This window comes from Myzus persicae, unplaced genomic scaffold (genome assembly GCF_001856785.1).
Source record: "Myzus persicae strain clone G006 unplaced genomic scaffold, MPER_G0061.0, whole genome shotgun sequence".
Taxonomy (NCBI): domain Eukaryota; kingdom Metazoa; phylum Arthropoda; class Insecta; order Hemiptera; family Aphididae; genus Myzus; species Myzus persicae.
In genome coordinates, this window is record NW_019104114.1 from 109,405 (window position 1) to 129,485 (window position 20,081).

Consider the following 20,081-nt stretch of genomic DNA (forward strand, 5'->3'; position numbering starts at 1 on the left):
ACTTGTATATCAAATAATATACCATTTTAATTTCACAAAAAGTTATACGGATAAATATATATATAATTCAAAATAAGAGATTCCATTTCATGAAATTAATAAGGTAAGTATAATATGTAAATTTCATGAAACTTAATTTGGCTTACACAGTATTATCGTAGTTCATGAAATGGATAAGTATTCATTTCATGAAACTTGAAAGATACGGTTACACTTAGAGTACCTATGTGACATATATACCTACTACCTTTATATACATAGTATTACTATGCACATAGTTATACTTATAGTGCACATTCGAATAAAGACGTATATAAGACGTATATAACACGTTGATATGAATTCCAACTATACCCACGACAAAAGTTATCTATGAAAACAGACACAAAAGATATATAAAAATTACAAATACCTAATAAGGTTTTGATAATTATAATTATAAATAACCATATTTCAGTTAGTTATCAAGACTTTTGAAATTCTTGACTTATTTTTTTTACAATGCTAGTTATTGTTTCTAGACTGCTGAATTTCAGTTGCTGAACAATAATTTTCAAGCTAAGATTAATAAAGACATATAAATAATTACCTTTTTGAGAAACATGCGTGGGTAGAACACATGGAAGAGGAAACGAACCAAAACTCTTGAAATTGAGAAGATAATTGCCAATTGATAATTTTCCCAGAGCAAAATTCAGAAAAAAATGTTCTTCAAAGTTAAAATACGTATAGATGAACCAAATATAGTATACAGTATGAATTATTAAATAAAATATAGGCATTGCTACTATGTTGCAATTTTTTTTACGAGGCCTCAACATTTTGTATTGTACCATCATAGCCCACAGAGTTAAAGATCAACACCGAAAAAAAACCACGAGGCCCTGTGCGGCGGCACTTCATATTTATATAGTGTTTCTAGTGATGGCTCTAAATTTGTTGTCATCGTGATCATTACAGGTATATTTAAAATTCATGACGGAAAATCCGAGCATATAATTTATCTCATACCTATACGTCTATATAATAGATTCTAGAATTTAGTCTTTCACTATGTATAATGTAATATGTATACATGTTCATGTTCAACTATATATGGGTATACCTGTGTAACTATATTATTAATTTGTATTGTTATTAATTTTTTAGGTTCGAATTATTTGTTTTCCTCTATTCCATTATTTCAACATAATTATTAATGTATTATTGTACACTTGAAAAACAAATGGTCGTGATGGGGGAAACTTCGCTTATAATCCCCCACTTCACAGTAATCAACCCGCCGGCTATTCACTATTCAGTCGATCATAGACGTTTACACTGGCTGGCTTAACCATATTAATAATAGTATAAGATTTAACCATTTGATTTTAAGCAGTTATTTATGAATCGGCGAACAATTATTAATCATGTACAATTAGTTTTAATATAATAATATCTATTTAGTGTTGTTATCTTATTAAATTTGAAATATACATTCGTCGTCGGTCGATGACCATGAAATCTTCGTTCTCCTGGATAACGTGTTTTTGTTTAATTTTTGGTACGTCATTTTAATACCTAACTAATCCACTATAATATTTATTGGCTAATTACTTATGTTTATATTATTCAAATAAATACAAAGTATAAATTTAAATATAAATCAATCGTTTAGGTATTCTAAATAGGTATATAATAAAACATAAAATACATATTATTCACAAATTTCTAAGCTAGACATAGGTTGTACCACCAACATAATATTGTCTCAGCAGTATATTAGGAGAGACTGGAGACAAAAATAACATGCTGAATATACCTTTGCAAGATAACTATTAAAAATCGGTAGAGAATAGATACTTTGCACCTTTATATGAGACATATTGTTGATCCATATTTTGTCGTTTTCCTAATTTTTTTACCAGAGTAACAAAAAAAACCTGATATCGGCCTATCTAAGTCATACTCAAACCCTACTTATGGTTTAAAGAAATATTAATGCAACATTTAAAATCAACCATTTAAACAGGAAGCTATTTTTCATGACTTAGATTTATAAAATTAGTAAAAATACTTTTTTAATTTAAAGTTTAAGCTATTTCTGGCTTGTATAATAGTAAATATTCCTAATCTTAAATATTTAAAAATAATCCATTTGTATTTAAAATACTATACAGGATGTTCAACTATGATTTTTAAAATTAGTAAAAATACTTAAAGACCTTATTTTAAAGTTCTTGAACGTCTTGAGGACTTAGAAGAATAGGATTTGTGATAAAATTTTCTATTTTTAGAAGGGGGTCCCCTTCCCCTTTTTTATTATAAATTTTGTTGTGAATAATTTTTTTTAAATGTACATGTACCTAATTTAAAATTTAAACGAGTAGTTTCTCAATTATTAAAATGTGGCCTAAAATAATAGTCCTTAAGAGTAGTTTATAAAAATATAAAATATATGACGTAATATTGAATCTAGTATTATTATATTTGTAACTTAGTACTTACATACTTACTCGGACCATTTTTATAAATTATAAATAATGATGAATTAATATTATTTATTAATAAATTCTTTGAATTTCCATAGCCCCCCCCCTCATATCTTCCAAACCCGTCATCATCTATCATTACAAAGGTAAACAACTTCAAAACTACTAATTTGAATTTTGATTTTGATGGGTCAATATTTTTTAGTACATTTTCTGACAAATAATTTACAGAAGAAAAGGAACGTTCTCATCTGAAAATCAGAAATTTATATCTTCCCAGGACACATCTTAGGTACTTAGTACAAATAATCTCAATAATTTGAAAATATGGTTTTTAAGTATATTTAAAAATTCCAAAAATATGATTTTAAATAACTGCAATAGTTAAGGAAAAAGGGGTGAGTATGCTTGCCGAATCACTCTATATACTAACTTCAAATAAATGTATTTATTCTAATTTGTGTAGCCCTGTCTTTTATACATAAATTGCAATATTTTATTATTTTAGAAACGGGCATTTTGTGTGATAGAAAACTTGAAAAACGACAAACCATATTTTCTTGCCCGGGGTTGGTAACTATATATGCTATGTTTTCACAATAAATTATTATAAATTACTATTAATTAAGTTAGACTATTTAATATAAATATAGCTTTTACAAAATATATTTTAAGTGCTACAATTAAAATAAACTTAATGTAAAAAAATTAATTAAATTCTATTTTGAAATCATATTTCTATTACCTATGTTTATTAATCATTTAAACTGTCAAAATGTTAAGAATCGTGTTGGTATATTGTATATATATATATATATGTATGTTATACGTTTTATTCTTGTATTATATTATGTGCAATATAAAATATTGTGTTCTAGATATAATTTATATTTAATATATTTTACTTTTAAACCACATACGTCATACCTATGAATAATGATAAACACACTGAGATTATAACACAATTAATAAGTTTACTTTGATTCAAAAAAGTGTAACGGAATATGGGTGTGGATCTGGCCAGTGCATTGATGTCTCGGATACTTGTAATGGAATACGAGATTGCAGTGATGGATCGGACGAAACTTTACTTTTGTGTGAAACGCTTGTGTAAGTCGATTGATATTTTTAATAAACTTAAGTAGGTACATAAAATATAGTTCATATTGTCATTGTACATTAAAGGTGTCCACAGTACACATTCAGGTGCAAATATGGTGCTTGTATCAGTAACAAGAATTTATGTGACGGCATCAAACAGTGTGCTGATGGTTCTGATGAAGAAAAGTGTTCCATATCAACATTTGCGAGTTCAAAACCTATAAAAACTGATACAACAAAACCAATAACGCCGTCTCGAATTAAGTAGGTTAATCCTACTTTGAACACATATATAAGAAAGTCCTATGAATTTAAGTGTACTTAAGTCCTGCAAAAAAATAAATTACTAGAATTAATATATATATTATATTGTATTTTATAAGTTCCTAAATTGTTAGTAAGCAATTAAAGCTATTATTTCCATATATTGAAAAAATTACATGTAATAAAATAATTATAATATTGAATTGCATATGATAATCGGTAATTGAATACTTGTCATGTTGATTTTAGAAAAACTTGCACTTTACCGACAATAGAGGGCACAAAATATTTTTATAAAGATTGGAATCAAAATGTTTCTCTGTCTCATGCCACAGAAATTGAACAATATCGCATCGTTGAAGAGGACTGTGAAGCTGGGTTTTATAAAGTTGTTCCTTACAGATTTATGGTGTGTTCGGAATCAGGACAATGGAGACCATTTGTAAATGAAGAATTATGTTTGAGTAAGTGTCTATGTCCTATTTACTGTGTTGTAAACTAACGTGCGTTACTCGTTACTGCAACAAAGTTACATTTTTCGGTAACGTTATGGTAATTTCGTTATTATTATTTTTGGTAACGCAAGAGTAACTAAGTTAATTATTTAGAAGTAACTTAGCAGAAGAACGCGTTTACATTATAAATTTATCTTTTTTTTGGGAGTGGGATATATCGTGGTGTTACTTCACTAGGCAGTCCTTCCCCTCGAATCCGCATTAGAAAATGTAATTATACTAATAATTTAAATAGTATGTAATTACAAAATTTTTCCAGTATAATCTAATATAATTACATAAATAAACGATTTTGTGTTAGTATTATTTTCAATTTAACTGATTATAAACATCGATTACAGCTTATACAGGCAGCAACTCTTATAGTTTATTACCTTATTTATTTTTAGATCACCTTATAAAATATGTATTTTATAATCGCTTTGCTATAATTATTTTAAAATAAAATGCAAATTTAAATTTAAAAAAATATATATATATAAAATATGTAAGTACATCGAAATACTGACAGACAGTCGTACGGATTACCGCTAATAACTATTGGTAGGCTGGAGCTTTTTTCAACAATTCATAATTATATTATCACTCATTTAACATAAGAGTAACGTTATTGTAAATAGCTACTTTTAAGTAAAAATGTTACGTTACTCATTACTTTTGTACTTGAGTAACTAACAAGTAATCTAGTTACCTATTTTGTTTTGTAACTTGTGACGTAACTTAGATACTTTTAAAAAGTAACTCACCCAACACTGCCTATTTATTGTATAGTACCTATATTATTATAAATCAATAAACAGATTATGTATAAAATAAATTTAAGATACAATTTTTGGAAATAATAAAAACATGCCTATATTATTTAAATGTTACTGCTGAATGTGCATTAATTATATATTTTTTTATGTAACCAGAAATGTGTCCACCCATGAAATCAGATAGTTTAGATTTTGAATGCACCTTTGAAGATAAATATATTAGTTGCTTAACTCCAGTACCTGGGACTATATTGTATCAAAAATGTAAAGCTACTCATAGATTACTAAGCGGAGAGGAACAAGTTTCAATTCAATTACTTTGTCTGGAAAATGCAACATGGAGTGATGATCATTTATATACGTGTATTCCAAGTATTTAATTTCATATTATAATTATTATTATTACCAGCACTATGAACTCACAGGACTAAAAAACATGAAAATTATATAAACATAAAAATTTAAAAATATAGAAAACTATAAAACTATAACCTTCATAAAATTATTTATTGTGTTACTTATTAATATTATTACCTATTAAATTATTATGATTATAGCTTGTGGTCTACTGAATACTCCAAGCGATGTATTAAATGATGGAAAAGTAGAGTATGGGACAGTACCTTGGAGTGTTGGCTTATATCGACAAGTAAAAGGTCGTGATGGGTATTATGAATTGTTATGTGGAGGAACATTAATAGCTCCAAATAAAGTTATCACTGGTAAAAATGTCTACAATAAAACACATTTAAAGGAGAATAAATTAAGAATTTATTTTAATGTTTATAGCGGCTCAGTGTTATTGGGAAGAAGGGAACACGAATAAAATATTGATGAATGAAAATCAGAAGTATAAAATTGCCGTTGGAAAGTATACTAGTGACCTTTCTATAAAAGACAATAATTTTACTCAGATTATCGATGTAAGTTGAGCAAAAACATCGCTTGATCCTAAACATATTTACAAAACAATTTATAGGTGGGTTTCGTTTATCTGAAAGAGAGTTATTATGGTCCTTCTGGGTATTATGCCGATGATTTAGCTATTATCGTGTTACATACTCAAGTTACGATCAGTGACGTTGTCTTGCCAGTCTGTATCGATTGGTCCAAACAATATTCTGTTCCGGACGGATCTAACGGAAAGGTAATTTCGTTGAATATTTTAGATAATTAAGCGGAACTTTTTGAGCATACCTTGAACGGCTTGAACCGTAAAAAAAAATAATAACTCACAGAACTAACTAACTAAAAGAAAACAATATCCCTTATTTATTGTAAAACCAATTTATTTGTCACTTCCACCCAGAATCAAAATTTGAAAAAAAAAACGTGGAGAATTTTATTAATTTTTGAGTAGGAACGTGGAAAATTCAATCATCTTAATTTTAGTTGCTTAACAATAATATAAGTGTATGAGAAAGAATATAAGTATAAGGTACATTAAACAATTTGTTTTATATAGGTTGTCGGCTGGGGAAAAACGGAAAAGATCGAAACAAGTTCAGTTTTGTTAGAAGCAAACGTATCATATACTGATAAAAATACTTGTCGTGATATGTATTCAAATGGATTTCAATCATTGGTGACTATCGATAAATTTTGCGCTGTTTCTCGATTAGGTAATATAAGTTTGAAAAGAATATATTTCGCATAAATGCAAAATACATAATATAGGCACCTAGGTACTTATAAGTTATGAATTTGTTTACTCTTTTGAAAATATTTATCTGAAGATGTCTTGGGATTTCGCCTAAACTATTTCTTTAATAATTATTAATTATTTTATTGTCATGGCCATTTGTAGTACCTATATTAAATATTAACTAATCAATGTATATATTTTTATTATTAAATATTTTACTTTGGTGAAACTGTGAGTTTCTTTGTATCTATACGCGTGCACAAGTGTTATTTCTATCTTAAATTTCAGGACACAGTATTACTGAAGGATTTATTGGTTCAGGCTTAACATATGAACATGGTACTTTACAATTTTTAACCGGAATAGTGAGTGTCACGGATCCATACTCAAACGATTTAGTCGCTGTTTTTACGAATGTAAGTCACCACATTCAATGGATTCGCGAACGACTTCTCTAATGTAAGTGGATACATCGAATTAAAGTATCTAAGATATATTCATTCACTCCACACCAAACAATGTTTTCTTATTTAAAAACTATATTGTGTAAGACCCTTTTGTTAATATTACGAGACCTATTGTATTAAAAATTATCCACAATAAATTGCTTATAACATTATTTAGTTCAAATCCAACGCATGCCTGTTATAATATTTACATTCCTATAATTATATTTAATTTTTTGAAACATATTACTATGTCGATTCGCAAATAATAAAGTTTTACTAGTCAATTGTTAATAACCTATTATTAATAACAGAGTTATATTTTCTTAATCACGATATTTGGGTGGTCATATTTTGGACATTTTGTGAACATTAGGAGGTGTGTTATACATCACTCACATCTAAAAATTCCACGGACTTGGAAAAAGTAGAAAAACTTAAAGCTGATAACTGTGAGTTTTCATATTTTAGATTTATTAGAGAGGTCTGTACAATAGACTCTGTAGTAAGAGGTTTTAGTAGTTGGAAGTTTACTTCTAACTGTCGTTAAACTTTTTTGAAGAAATCGCAGAATTTGTGGATATACATTCAAATTAAAAATAAATACTAGGTGATTTTAAGTTTAAAACTTTGCAATGAACACTACTACTCCTTTAGTGACCTTTACAATAGAAACCTTTCATCAGGAGTAGCAGTCCATTGTTAAGTCTTATTAATTACTTCTTATTTCGGTATTCTATGAATTAAACAGGTATCAATGTATATATAAGTATTAACTGGCACCTACGTTAAATATAAATAGTGTTAAGTTCTAAGCAGGGGCAATGAATTAAAACAATTCATCTATACAAATCACTACCAATATTTATAGACATAGATAATTAAAGATCATCCTCACTGATCGACTGACCAGATTAGACTCTAATACTCTAAACTATAATAGATAGACACTTGGAATTTCGACAGTACCTCTTGATTTTTTCAAACCTATCAGTTGAAACCTAAGGTGGTTTTTCATACAAAATCGATTGATATTTTTTGATTTGCGTAGCGTTGCGACCAATTGCCATGCAACGCATGGTGCATTATGATATGGCTTTATGGCTATAAACGGGTGATATTTAAATGTCTATAACTTCGAAACTTAGTGCGATTGGCATATCATTTTTGCAGATCCGTTATAATTATTATAGTGTGGAAAATATCGTCGACTCGAAAAAAAAATGTTACTTTGGTAAAGAAGATTTGTTCCAAAATTTCTACTAAGGGAAGATATATACAATTAGTGTTTTTTTAAACTTATTTTACAGTTGAGTTGTTGTTACTTACCGAGAGAGGGATAAATTGAATGATGTCGGTATGACACAAATATTCTATTTCAAAGTTCAAAAATCATTTAAAGGTTTGAATTTTTTCTCGGACAACAAAATGCAAGAGGCTACCCATAAATAGATGCAGGTCTGACCTCTTTGTTAGTAATTATTGACAAGTTTATTAGGCACGTTACGGTATGCTCGTAGCTCATATATAATATAACTGGCGAAAACACAACAGTTGAATGATTACAGGATTACAGGTCTAATTTATCCATGTGATATTTGAATAATCCACAGATCGGGTTTATGAAAACAACAGGAAAAATTGCAAGAATTATAACTTTGCGGTAGAAAGGCAGAAATTGCTATGTTGGTCATTAGCTCATTTTTAGTATTTTATACTGATATGTTGGGTTTATTTCACGAGGTTCAAGGTTCAACACATATACATAAATAGTAAGTATGCTTAGTTTTTAGAAATTGAACAGTTCAAGGTCTGTGTTCGACGTACGGTTAAAAGTTCTGTTCGACATATTATTAAAATGTTCGGTTCAAGACCATATTTTTCAATTCGACTCTCCTCACTAGTTTCACTATATCTGAGTGTTTTTCTTATTATGTTTTGGACATAGCCGGTTTCTACCAAAAGTATACCTTTCCCTTACCTCAGTTAAATTGGTGGATTCCGTTTTTTGCCAAAACCATAAATTATTCACTTCTCTGCAGTCTACAATATCTTACGATGTTTAAAATTATAATCGTAGGTCGTGTAACGTGTGTACTGACATCCATGTATTATTGTCATTTCTTACATTGTTTTATAATTATGAGGCTCGAATAACGACATTTACTAAAGTACAAACTTATAAAAGTAAAAATAAAGTAACTATATATTTTATTTTATTGCGTTCAGTTTTAATTTTTTTACCCATAGATAAATCAACAAAAAAATCAAAAATGTGTCAATTTAACAAATAATTTATATTTTTATATCTATTCAATATTTTGTCCTCCACTAATGGATACAATCATTTAATATTGTTTGAATGCTATATTGCTATAATATCCTTTAAGTTATTTCATATGGCAGAAAGGTAAATATAGACGGGAACGGGAAAGAAATACTTTTGGCGGAAACGGGTACTTTCCGTTAAGCTATAGTCACATTATTTGTGAGAAAAAAACAACATTTTTGGAATTTTCATGTTAAAATCATAATTTAAAAATTTAAAATGTATTTTCCAAAAAGTTACTAAAATTACGTATCAACTTCCGCAATATTCTCATAGAACTATCATTACGATATAGCAGTTACACTATGATTAATTTACTGCATGCTCGTCGACTAAGCTACACGAATATAATAACATATTCTATTATATTAATATAGTGTCATTATAACATGTTTATTTCGAATTCGAGACTGCTTGATCCTTGAATTCCGGTATGAAAAATCATACCAACAGAATTCTAAATGATAATCAAAAAACCTAGACGCAATCCAAAATAGCAAAGTTAAACTACTCGTCAAAACACGCTGTAATCGATGTAATTATCCGATATTTTTGCGAGATCTAAGCATGAATTAGCAGTGAATACCTGTAGCCGAGAGAAATACTTGTTTTCATCGTATTTTTTATGACGTAGTGAGGAGCGTCAAGGTCGGAAGAGTCTGGGAATCTTTAGTTTAATATATTATGTACCTACTGGTATGTTTGTATAGATATTTGAAACTCACGGTTCGCAGTAGCATAATATTCTATTAATAATATTAATAAGTGCGATGTGCATGTCTGATTCCCCGTACAACGCGTTAAGTCTAATATATAATATTATATATATTTTATATATTTTATATACTATATACAGTGTACAATGTACATATTATTATAATTATATATATAAAAACTTAAATGTATGTATACATAGATAACCAGTTTTACACACATGCCTGAGCACATAAAAACATTATAGAATACATTAAATTTGAAAAACAACAATTTTTTTCGTTCATGAACCTACGTATATTTTTCATTACTTACGTACGCAAACTGATTGTGTGACGCCCTTGATTGTAGCGTGTTTATAGGTTGGTTATTTGGAGGGGGCTGTTGTAAATTGTTCATAATGTGTTATCTTACAATTATAATATCTGTATATTATCGTATTTAAAACACAATTTGCATATTATAACGTGCAAAATGTGTACACCTATAAGTTAAATAATGAGAAGCTTCCAAAATAAAAATATGATGCATAACTGTTGTACGAATATAAAAGGAACGTCGTAACCTAAACAGAATCAAACAAGAACCTGAAGCCCAGTCAGTCAATTCCTTACTAATTAATCCGACAGCAAATTGACTATACTATGTAAAAAAAATATCAAAAGCAACCATACCGAACGACCAATCCACGATACAATCTCTAGAGTAGTCTAGACAATAGCATAAACAATGCTAAATGTAATTATTACATTTGTTTTTTCTGTTAATCCCAACATCGGAGCTATTTAGGTAGTATAACAACACCAAGAATTAATCAATTTCTCAGCTATCCATGGTACCTACTTAACATAATTTTGTCAATAAAGACGGCTTGGTGGTCACTGGGACATTTTTTCCCCGACTTCTTCAAATAGGTATACATATATTACAAGAGATTTAAAAATAACGTATTAAACCGTTTTGTACAATATTAAATAAATATTAAAACATATAATAAACAGTCATGCTTTATTTTTGTTACATATAATATCTTTATGATATCTTTACTGTTTATCGTGAAATTATCTTAAATCATACATTTGATTTTAGCTATCATCTTAATGGATTGCGATTAAAAACAAACTGTGAAATGTTTCGTTTTTAACATAAAGTACGACTCTACCTAGTTGACTCAAAACACGGACCTGCAGCTCTTATTCATTACAATAATATGGCACTTCAATGTATGGCACTGAGTAGGTAATACACTGGTTCGTTCAAAATCGTTTCTACGAATGGACGAAGACAATACAAATAATTCATGTGATAAATTTTTGTTATTCATTTTCCCAAAATTACAACGTATAGGTGCGCATTGAAAAAATAACCTTAGGAGGGAAACGACATCCATGTTCTCCCACCTTTCTTAAAAACAATAACCATAACTTTGGTTCTCCTGAATTTCAATCAATACCGCATCTGAACCATTACTAATACACAACATCTACCTGCTAACAGTTGTATCCCTTAAAATTCAAAAATAATACATATTTCCATAAGACCATAACCAATACATGTGTGATATTTTTCGGTGATTGTTTTCAATTTTGTAATAAATAGTATTTATTTTTTGCATATATTATTTAATATAACACAGTAAAAGTACGTACTTAATTTATAGTTTTGCGAATATCATAATATTTATTTACTGCGATATTTTTGTCATCGGCCATGAAGTCAGCATATACTTTTATTCTGGTTATATACTCATATTTCGTATTTGGTACGTATATTTTTATACTAAATACATTGCAGTGTATGTTAATGGAATGTAAGTTAAAATTTTAATATATCAAGTACGAGTTTGGAAAATAATTAAATGTTTAAGGTATTTTATTATCTTAATAATGCTCTTATATATCATGATCTATGACACAGTCACATAGATATACGTATATTATAGAATATAGGTGCATAAGACATATATAATGGAGATTCCTTAAAAAACTGAAGAATGGTCCCTGTTAATTTTGGTGTTTTCGAAAATTATATTACGGTGTAATTTTAAGCACTATTTAAACTATATTTTATAAATCTCTTTTTTCACAACATTCTCTGTTAGGCAAGTCGTTAAAAATTAAAACAATTAGCTTATTGAATGATGATAAATAAAATAAATTAGTGACATGGATTTAACAGTGATGAGCCTCCTGCCTTCGTCTCCTCGTCTTCAAAAATTAATATAATTTTATATTTTTACATTTTTATTCAGATAATGTTAAGCTTCTCGAATATTTGTATTAATTACAACAGAAAACATACTACATATTTTAAATTTTTATAAAAATGATGAAGCATTAATAATGAACATTATTATAATAGTTTCTTTTTAAATGTATCTATACTCATTGGATGTTGACAAAGTACCTACCGTATTGAAATATTTTGCAGTGCACCTATCATCAGTCGCATGTTATTAACTCCTACACGAATAACCTCTTTATATTTTTACCCGAAAATCAAGAATAACTGTAATCTCCTACATAGACATTTTTACCTGAAAAAAATAGGGTAATATCCTACACCAACATTTTTACTTGAATACGTGATTTTGGTACAGGTAAAAAGCTCAAAAAGCTAAAAATGATCATAACTTAAAAAGTTTAAAATAATAATAAATTACAAAAATATATTTTCATATATAAAATACAAACATTTGAATATAATGTGTATATTATACGCTAGTTGTGTATTATGAGTTATGACAACAGTAAGATACCAACAGCGGAGATGGTATACCTCTCCATGTATACTATTTTAGTATTATTATTTAGTATTATTTTTTTTTATACTTCCATGTTGGCACTTGCAATGCAAAATTTTTAAAATAGATCAGCGATAGTATGGTGTTGAATATTGTCGAATACCGATAGAATATGATAATCTCCTTCGTATCTGTAATTCTCGAACAAATTGATGCGTATTGCCAACACTAAATTGGAAAAAAAATAATTTATAATATTTATTATTTTATTTTATATTTTATAGGAGTCAACAATATCTTTTGCAGGAGTTACCACTATGTCTATGTAGGAGATTACCTACATTTTTAGGAGTTTACCATTCCCCCTATCATCTACCATATAGGTATATATATATATATATGTAAAATATTTAAGTATTCAATACTTAAAATGTAAAAAAAATGATCAGCTTAATTTATATTTGTTATATATAGTACATAAAAATATTCTTAATAATATTACACTATACGAAATTTGAAACGAAAATATGGACCGTATTGAAAATATACAACACTGTTTTATTGATGAACGAGGAATTAGGTTTGAGTTTTTCGTTCGTTCTTTCAACACTATTTTTTTTTCGAAAATGTTAACTACTGTGATGGTTAACTTAACAAATAAAAAAGACCAAACATTACAAAATTATATTTACTTAATTAGATTAAATGTATTTATTTAAATTATTTTATGAGTATAATATTTTTGCTTATCTTTAATTTGATAAAAAAAACCTTCATCCTTCGTAGTCGTACGATAATAAAATACAAGAACCGTTCGATAGCTTATCTATTACCGATGTCCTGGATAACATCTTTTTAATAAAAATTAATATTAAATTATCTTAAATTCAAAATATACATTACAGTGACCCACTCAATTACGGGGTAACTAATTCATACATATTATTGCAGTACAGTAGAACTGTTATCTAGACAATTTTACAAATTATAAAATATTGATGGATTAATATTAAGTTGACACATGCTAACATTTTTAAATCATCATAGCTCCTCTTCCAAATCCGTTATTATGGACCTATAAATATTCTTAATACAAAAAGTCAAATAACTCGAAAATTATTTGTTCAAATTCCAAAAAATTATTATTATCAACATTTTATTATAAAGTAATTATTTTAATACCTATGTCATTTTATTATTTTAGAAACAATCATCCTATGTGATAGAGACATCAGAAAACGACAAACTGAACCAACTTGCTCAGAGTTAGTATAATAATTATTAACCATTGACATTAAGTAATTACTATGGTTTAACTTTATAACATATTTTTAAGCATCTATACATTATAAATAAGTCGATAGAAGGTAAAAACGGTTAAGAATATACTGAATCATGTAATAAATTTAAGATTTGTGACAATTTATAAATTGCAAATACATTTTTACGAAGGTTAATAGGAACCCATACAATTTAAGTCGGTTCAGTTGATATTTCAATCAAAATTAGGTTTATTCTTCGACAAAGAAATAGTATGGGTACTTAATTTTAAATCCAATTCTTGGTTAAGTATAAAATTAGTAAGGTGACTGCTTATATTTTAGTGGTAACTCATTCATAATGGACAATTTATTCATATAAATAAATGTATCATGAGTCTTTTATTAAAGAATTTAAAGAAAATGGCGCTGCTACTTGGCTTGTATTATAGTTATTATTTGTATAACACAATTTAGATAAAATCAATTATTCAAAATCATAGGTTTATGAATATACCTCAAACACAGATTAACCCCAAGTATCACAAAAGAATAATTAAGTACTGAATAAATATTACTCATTGCATACTTAGTTTTTTTTCTCTAGAGAATCGGAGTACGCATGTCAATCCGGCCAATGTATTGATGTTGCATCTACTTGTGACGGATCTCAAGAATGCAGTGACGGATCTGATGAAACACAAGTCCTATGTGAATCAACCCCGTGAGTTGATTGAGATGATTAAAAATATAAACATATGTATAATACATTATAGAACTAATTTATTCATAAATAAAATAAACGAATAAAAAAAATTTAAATAATAAGTTATAAATTATTAAAAATATTCAATAAAAAATATTAATATTTTTCATTAAAGGTGTCCAATATACGGATTCAAGTGCACATATGGTGCTTGTATAAATATAGAGGGTAGATGTGATGGAATAACCCAATGTTTAGACGGTTCTGACGAGGAACAGTGTTCATCGTCGATAATTTCAGAATCTGAAGAAAACTCTGAACAAATTTCTTCAGGATCGACTACTTCAGAGCCGACAACTACAGAATCTACAACTACAGAATCAACAACTACAGAATCTACAACTACAGCATCTACAACTACAGAATCGACAACTACAGAATCGACAACTACAGAATCGACAACTACAGAATCGACAACTACAGCATCGACAACTACACCATGGAAAACTACACCATGGAAGGCTACAACACCGCCAACTACACCGTGGAAAACAACAGCATGGAAAGCTACAACACCCCCAACTACGCCGTGGAAAACAACAGCATGGAAAGCTACAACATCGCCAACTACACCGTGGAAAACTACAGCATGGAAAGCTCCAGCATCGACAACTACTTCATCTCCAGATACAAAAATCAAAGAAACCGAGTCAATAAACCAATCTCCTAATCAAAAGTACACACACTTATTTGATTATGTCTATTTCTATATACGTAATAACGAAAAACGTGTTTAATGAAAGGATTTAACATATCATTGTGATATTAATTTTGCATTTAGAAAACCTTGCGTGGTACCAAACATTGAGGGTACTAAACATTTTTATAAGGATACGATTCAAAACGTTCCTCTATCACATGGTTCTGTAGTGAATAATTATCGCATAGTTGAACAGGATTGTGAGGAAGGATATTATAAAACTGTGCCGTACAAATTGATGGTATGTTCGGAGTCTGGACAATGGAAATCATTTGATTCTAGTACATTGTGTTTGAGTAAGTATCGTATATTTGTATCGATTTACATCACGTGAGCCAATATTAACGAGAAAATATAAGACTAGTAGCTAAATACTTATTATTACATTAAATAATATACAATTCAATATTTGTTCTATGATTCTAGAAAAGTGTTCTCCAATGGTATCAGATCTGTTAGATATTAAATGTTCACTGGATGGAAACAACGTAGACTGTTCAAAACCATCAGAGCCTGGTACTATATTAACACAATCGTGTAAAGTCGAAAATGCACATAATTCACCAAGAGGACCTAATGAGTTGCAGTGTCTTAAAAATGCAAAATGGAGTGGTCAACTACTTACCACTTGTACACCACGTAATTATACTTTAATGTTTTTAAACAGAATACTTAAATGCTAACCTGTCGTGAAGCAAATTGAACATTTTGGAACTCAATAATTTAGATCTCGAAATGGTTAAATTATTTCTATACACGAACATTTAGTTAACGTCATGATTTATACAATTTGTGATGCCTCAATTTATATATTTTTAAACTGCTAACATTTCTTTTTAGTTTTTAAGTTTAATTTATTCTAGAATTATCAGAGTATTAAATTATGTATTTAAATATTCTTATGATCGTGTCTATTACATATTCTAGATACAGAGATAACCTCAAATAGATTTAAAGAGCCATCTTTAATAGCACCTTGGAATGTGGAAATATATAAAATTAATAACTATGGTCGTTATTTCCGAATATGTGGAGGAACATTGATTGCTCCAAACTTAGTTGTATCTGGTAAAAATTATACAATACAATATAATATACGCGTAATACATAATATTTAGTAAAAAATGAAAAATGTATTTAAATTGTTTTGTAGCTGCTCATTGTTTTTGGAAAAAGGGTTTGAGAAGGACAACCCTACAAAATGAAAATAATGTTTTCAAAACTGCCGTTGGAAAAGAAAATACCAATTTTTCTGTAATAGACAATACATATACACAGATTATTGATGTAAGTAAATAATTAACATAAAATATAATATGTTGTCTTTGATGTTTAATGTTCAACATATTTACCAGGACAATAATGATATATATAATCTATTCAATTTTAGATCGGTTTAGTTTATCTGAAGGAAAGTTATAACGGTCTAGATGGGCATTATGCTGATGACATTTCTGTCATCGTGTTAGCAACCGATGTCGCCGTTAGTAATGGTGTTCGACCAGCTTCCATTGATTGGTCTGCAACACATTTCCTTGAAAATGGAGATCTAGGAAAGGTAAACTCATTGTTTACAAATAACTAACAACTCACTCCTTAATCTTTGTTATTGAGATAATTAGGTTATTTAGCCTTGGTATTTGGGGAAACACAAATTTGTATTTTTGATTCCATAAAAGTTTCTAAATTACATATCTGATTAATTATCAAAGTAATTTAGGTAGTTTAGATGACATTCACTCATCAATAGCAACTATTTAACAGTATAGTCAGTAACCCTTTACCTACATTGCTTAAATATATATTTAAGTATACATAATCAATGGTACCTATCTATCCCTATTAGTGACATCATCAACAACTGTCCTTATTAATTATTTTGCAATTTATTTTATTAATTTAAAACTAAAGTGCTTCCTTTAGAACAAAAAACAAATTTTTAAACCATCTAAGTTATGGTTTGCTTAATTTTCTATTAGTTACTTTATTTTATAAAACATATTTAATAATGAACTTCTAAATAAATAAAGTTTGGATATTATAAAAATTAATTGTCAAATAACATTAAATTGTGTTCATATTATACTTCATTGAAGTACTCTGTATTATTATAGATATTATTTATTTCAAAAAGTACGACCACAGTGCTTATTTAATCATAATTTTATACCACTTTAATGTATACTTTATAAATCTGTTTTATAGATGTTTGGCCTGGGAATGGACAGTACGATTGGAAATGGACAAACTAAATCAATATTAAAATTATATACTTTACCGTATATTGACCGAAAGACTTGTCAGGAAATGTACAGAGATGGATTTGAAAATTACGTGACTAAAGATAAATTTTGCACAGGTTATAAATTGGGTAAAAAAAAACTAATGATTCTTGTAGCTATAATAGGTATTCTATTGAACGGAATTGGAGCTCAGCTGTGTAACATTTTTTAAAAATAATTTAAATTTCATCAGTCTTATAGACAATTTCAATTTGATATAACAACATAAACCTTTTAAGTACAATTTTTATCAGAAAAAAGTGTAGATGTGGACAAATCTTATTATATTCTCGGTTCATTCAAAATTGTACGATGTAAAGCAGATCAAAGCAGATCAAAGCGTACTTACATAGTGTTAAACATCAATCAATTACCATATCACGTCGGACAGAATAAAATATTAAGTTATTTTTATTTATTTTTTTATTTTTCAAAGCCTTCAGAATCATAATATATCTTTAGAGATGTTCATTTATTAAAGGTATTTATATAACTGAGCTGAATAAACCATTATATAGTATTTTATTGTTCACTGAAAATAATAAAACCATACTGTAATTTATTATATGTTTCTGTGTAGGTGATGGGTATAAACTATAAAACAAACGTACTAATATTTTAAAACTTTAGTTACAGGAGAAAGAAATCTTATAGGATTTGGCGGTTCGGGCTTAATGTATGAATATAGCACAGGACCATTTCTAACTGGAATATTTAGCGTCAAAGATCTACACTCAAAAAATTCGATAGCTGTATTCACTAGCATAAAAAGTCACGCCCAATGGATTCGCAATATATATAACAATTATGTATCCTAAGTATATTATTATGTATAATATAAATTGTAACTGTATATAACACATATTATGGTAGTTACTAGCTATTGATAGTGAACTGTAAAAATAAGTAAGGAAACATAACTACGTATAAGAAAACCCGACATGTATTATTGAATTTTATACATTCATATAACTTTTCACAATTTATGCATTATTTAAATCATTTATCATTATTAAGTGATTTTTAATGAACCATAAATAAAAGATTGTTTATATTTTTTTTAAATAATTTTCATTTTTGTAAAATAAGCTTTGTCAATTATTTTAGTGTCATTATAAACACAATATTGGAGCCTGGTGTGGCTCGGTGATTTGCCTGTCACTTACGTGTTCTGAGGTCAAACATCAGCCGGCGTCGCTAGTTCCCAGATGGGTGACCATCCGGGTTTTTAGTGACGAATCCTCGTCCCACATACACGTGTTCTTCAATCAACCGTATAACCCCATACAAAGTGATAATGGCCATAGTAGCCGATATTTATGATCGATTAAAAATAAACAAAAAACAGCAATATTTATTTTTATATCATTTAAATTATAATTAATTTACACACTTGAATAATAATTTATTGCATATTTGCATTATAATGTCTATGCAATTATATAAATAAGTACCCTATTATAAGGATAAATACTTTAAGGTTATTATACGATTGACTAAGAACGTATAATATTGAACAGTTCAAAAAAATATAATAACCTTCAAAATTAATTGGAATTTAAAATAAAGTTATTATTCTAAACAAGTTTAATTGAATTGTTCATGATACTTTACTAGAAAAATAACCTCCTATGCAATTTGAATATCAGATATATAAATAGATAGGGAAATTGGATATTAAATGTCACAGAATGGTAATAATGTAAGTTGTCAAAAACCTTAAAAACATGGTTGGCATAACTTGAAAATCAGATGATCGTATAAATAATAAATATAGTTGTATATACACGTCAAATATTATGGTATGCTGTTTATACTTGTAGATAAATCAAATTCACTTTTATGAGTGAACTAAAAAAATTATCGATATTAGATATCTACTCTTAAATTGTTAACGAATTCTCATCATTATTTTGTAATAATTTAAAAACGAATGACTTTAAATCCTTGAAATTTTTTTTTTTGTGTTGTTTATTACAGTATATAAATACTGGCGACGATTAGGTAAATAAAATAAATTGTTTTATATACTTCGCTTAAACATAATGTTTACCGGCGTATTGTATAGGCAAAATAGGTACATGGAAA

The 20,081-nt window shown here is 28.0% G+C and overlaps 1 protein-coding gene and 1 long non-coding RNA gene across 3 annotated transcripts; one reads left to right on the top strand and one right to left on the bottom strand.

Moving 5' to 3' along the window:
- Nucleotides 1–1,305: 1,305 nt before the first annotated feature.
- LOC111038887 (serine protease nudel-like) lies at nt 1,306–18,855 on the top strand. Its single transcript, XM_022322155.1, has 22 exons — nt 1,306–1,543; nt 2,980–3,040; nt 3,465–3,581; nt 3,657–3,836; nt 4,086–4,300; nt 5,266–5,481; nt 5,667–5,831; nt 5,899–6,032; nt 6,089–6,256; nt 6,575–6,731; nt 7,043–7,210; nt 11,940–12,005; nt 14,191–14,251; nt 14,853–14,969; nt 15,127–15,687; nt 15,793–16,007; nt 16,138–16,350; nt 16,639–16,779; nt 16,865–16,998; nt 17,102–17,269; nt 17,917–18,082; nt 18,624–18,855. The coding sequence occupies exons 1-22, from the start codon at nt 1,492–1,494 to the stop codon at nt 18,809–18,811; spliced, it is 3,663 nt and encodes a 1,220-aa protein (XP_022177847.1). The 5' UTR covers nt 1,306–1,491; the 3' UTR covers nt 18,812–18,855.
- LOC111038882 lies at nt 8,331–8,806 on the bottom strand. 2 transcript variants are annotated; one of them, XR_002605025.1, is made up of 2 exons: nt 8,530–8,806; nt 8,331–8,459 (listed from the first exon to the last, which is right to left on the bottom strand). It is a non-coding gene; the product is annotated as an uncharacterized LOC111038882 (long non-coding RNA). The 2 variants fall into 2 exon arrangements; XR_002605024.1 differs by having other exon boundaries at nt 8,331–8,462.
- Nucleotides 18,856–20,081: the final 1,226 nt, after the last annotated feature.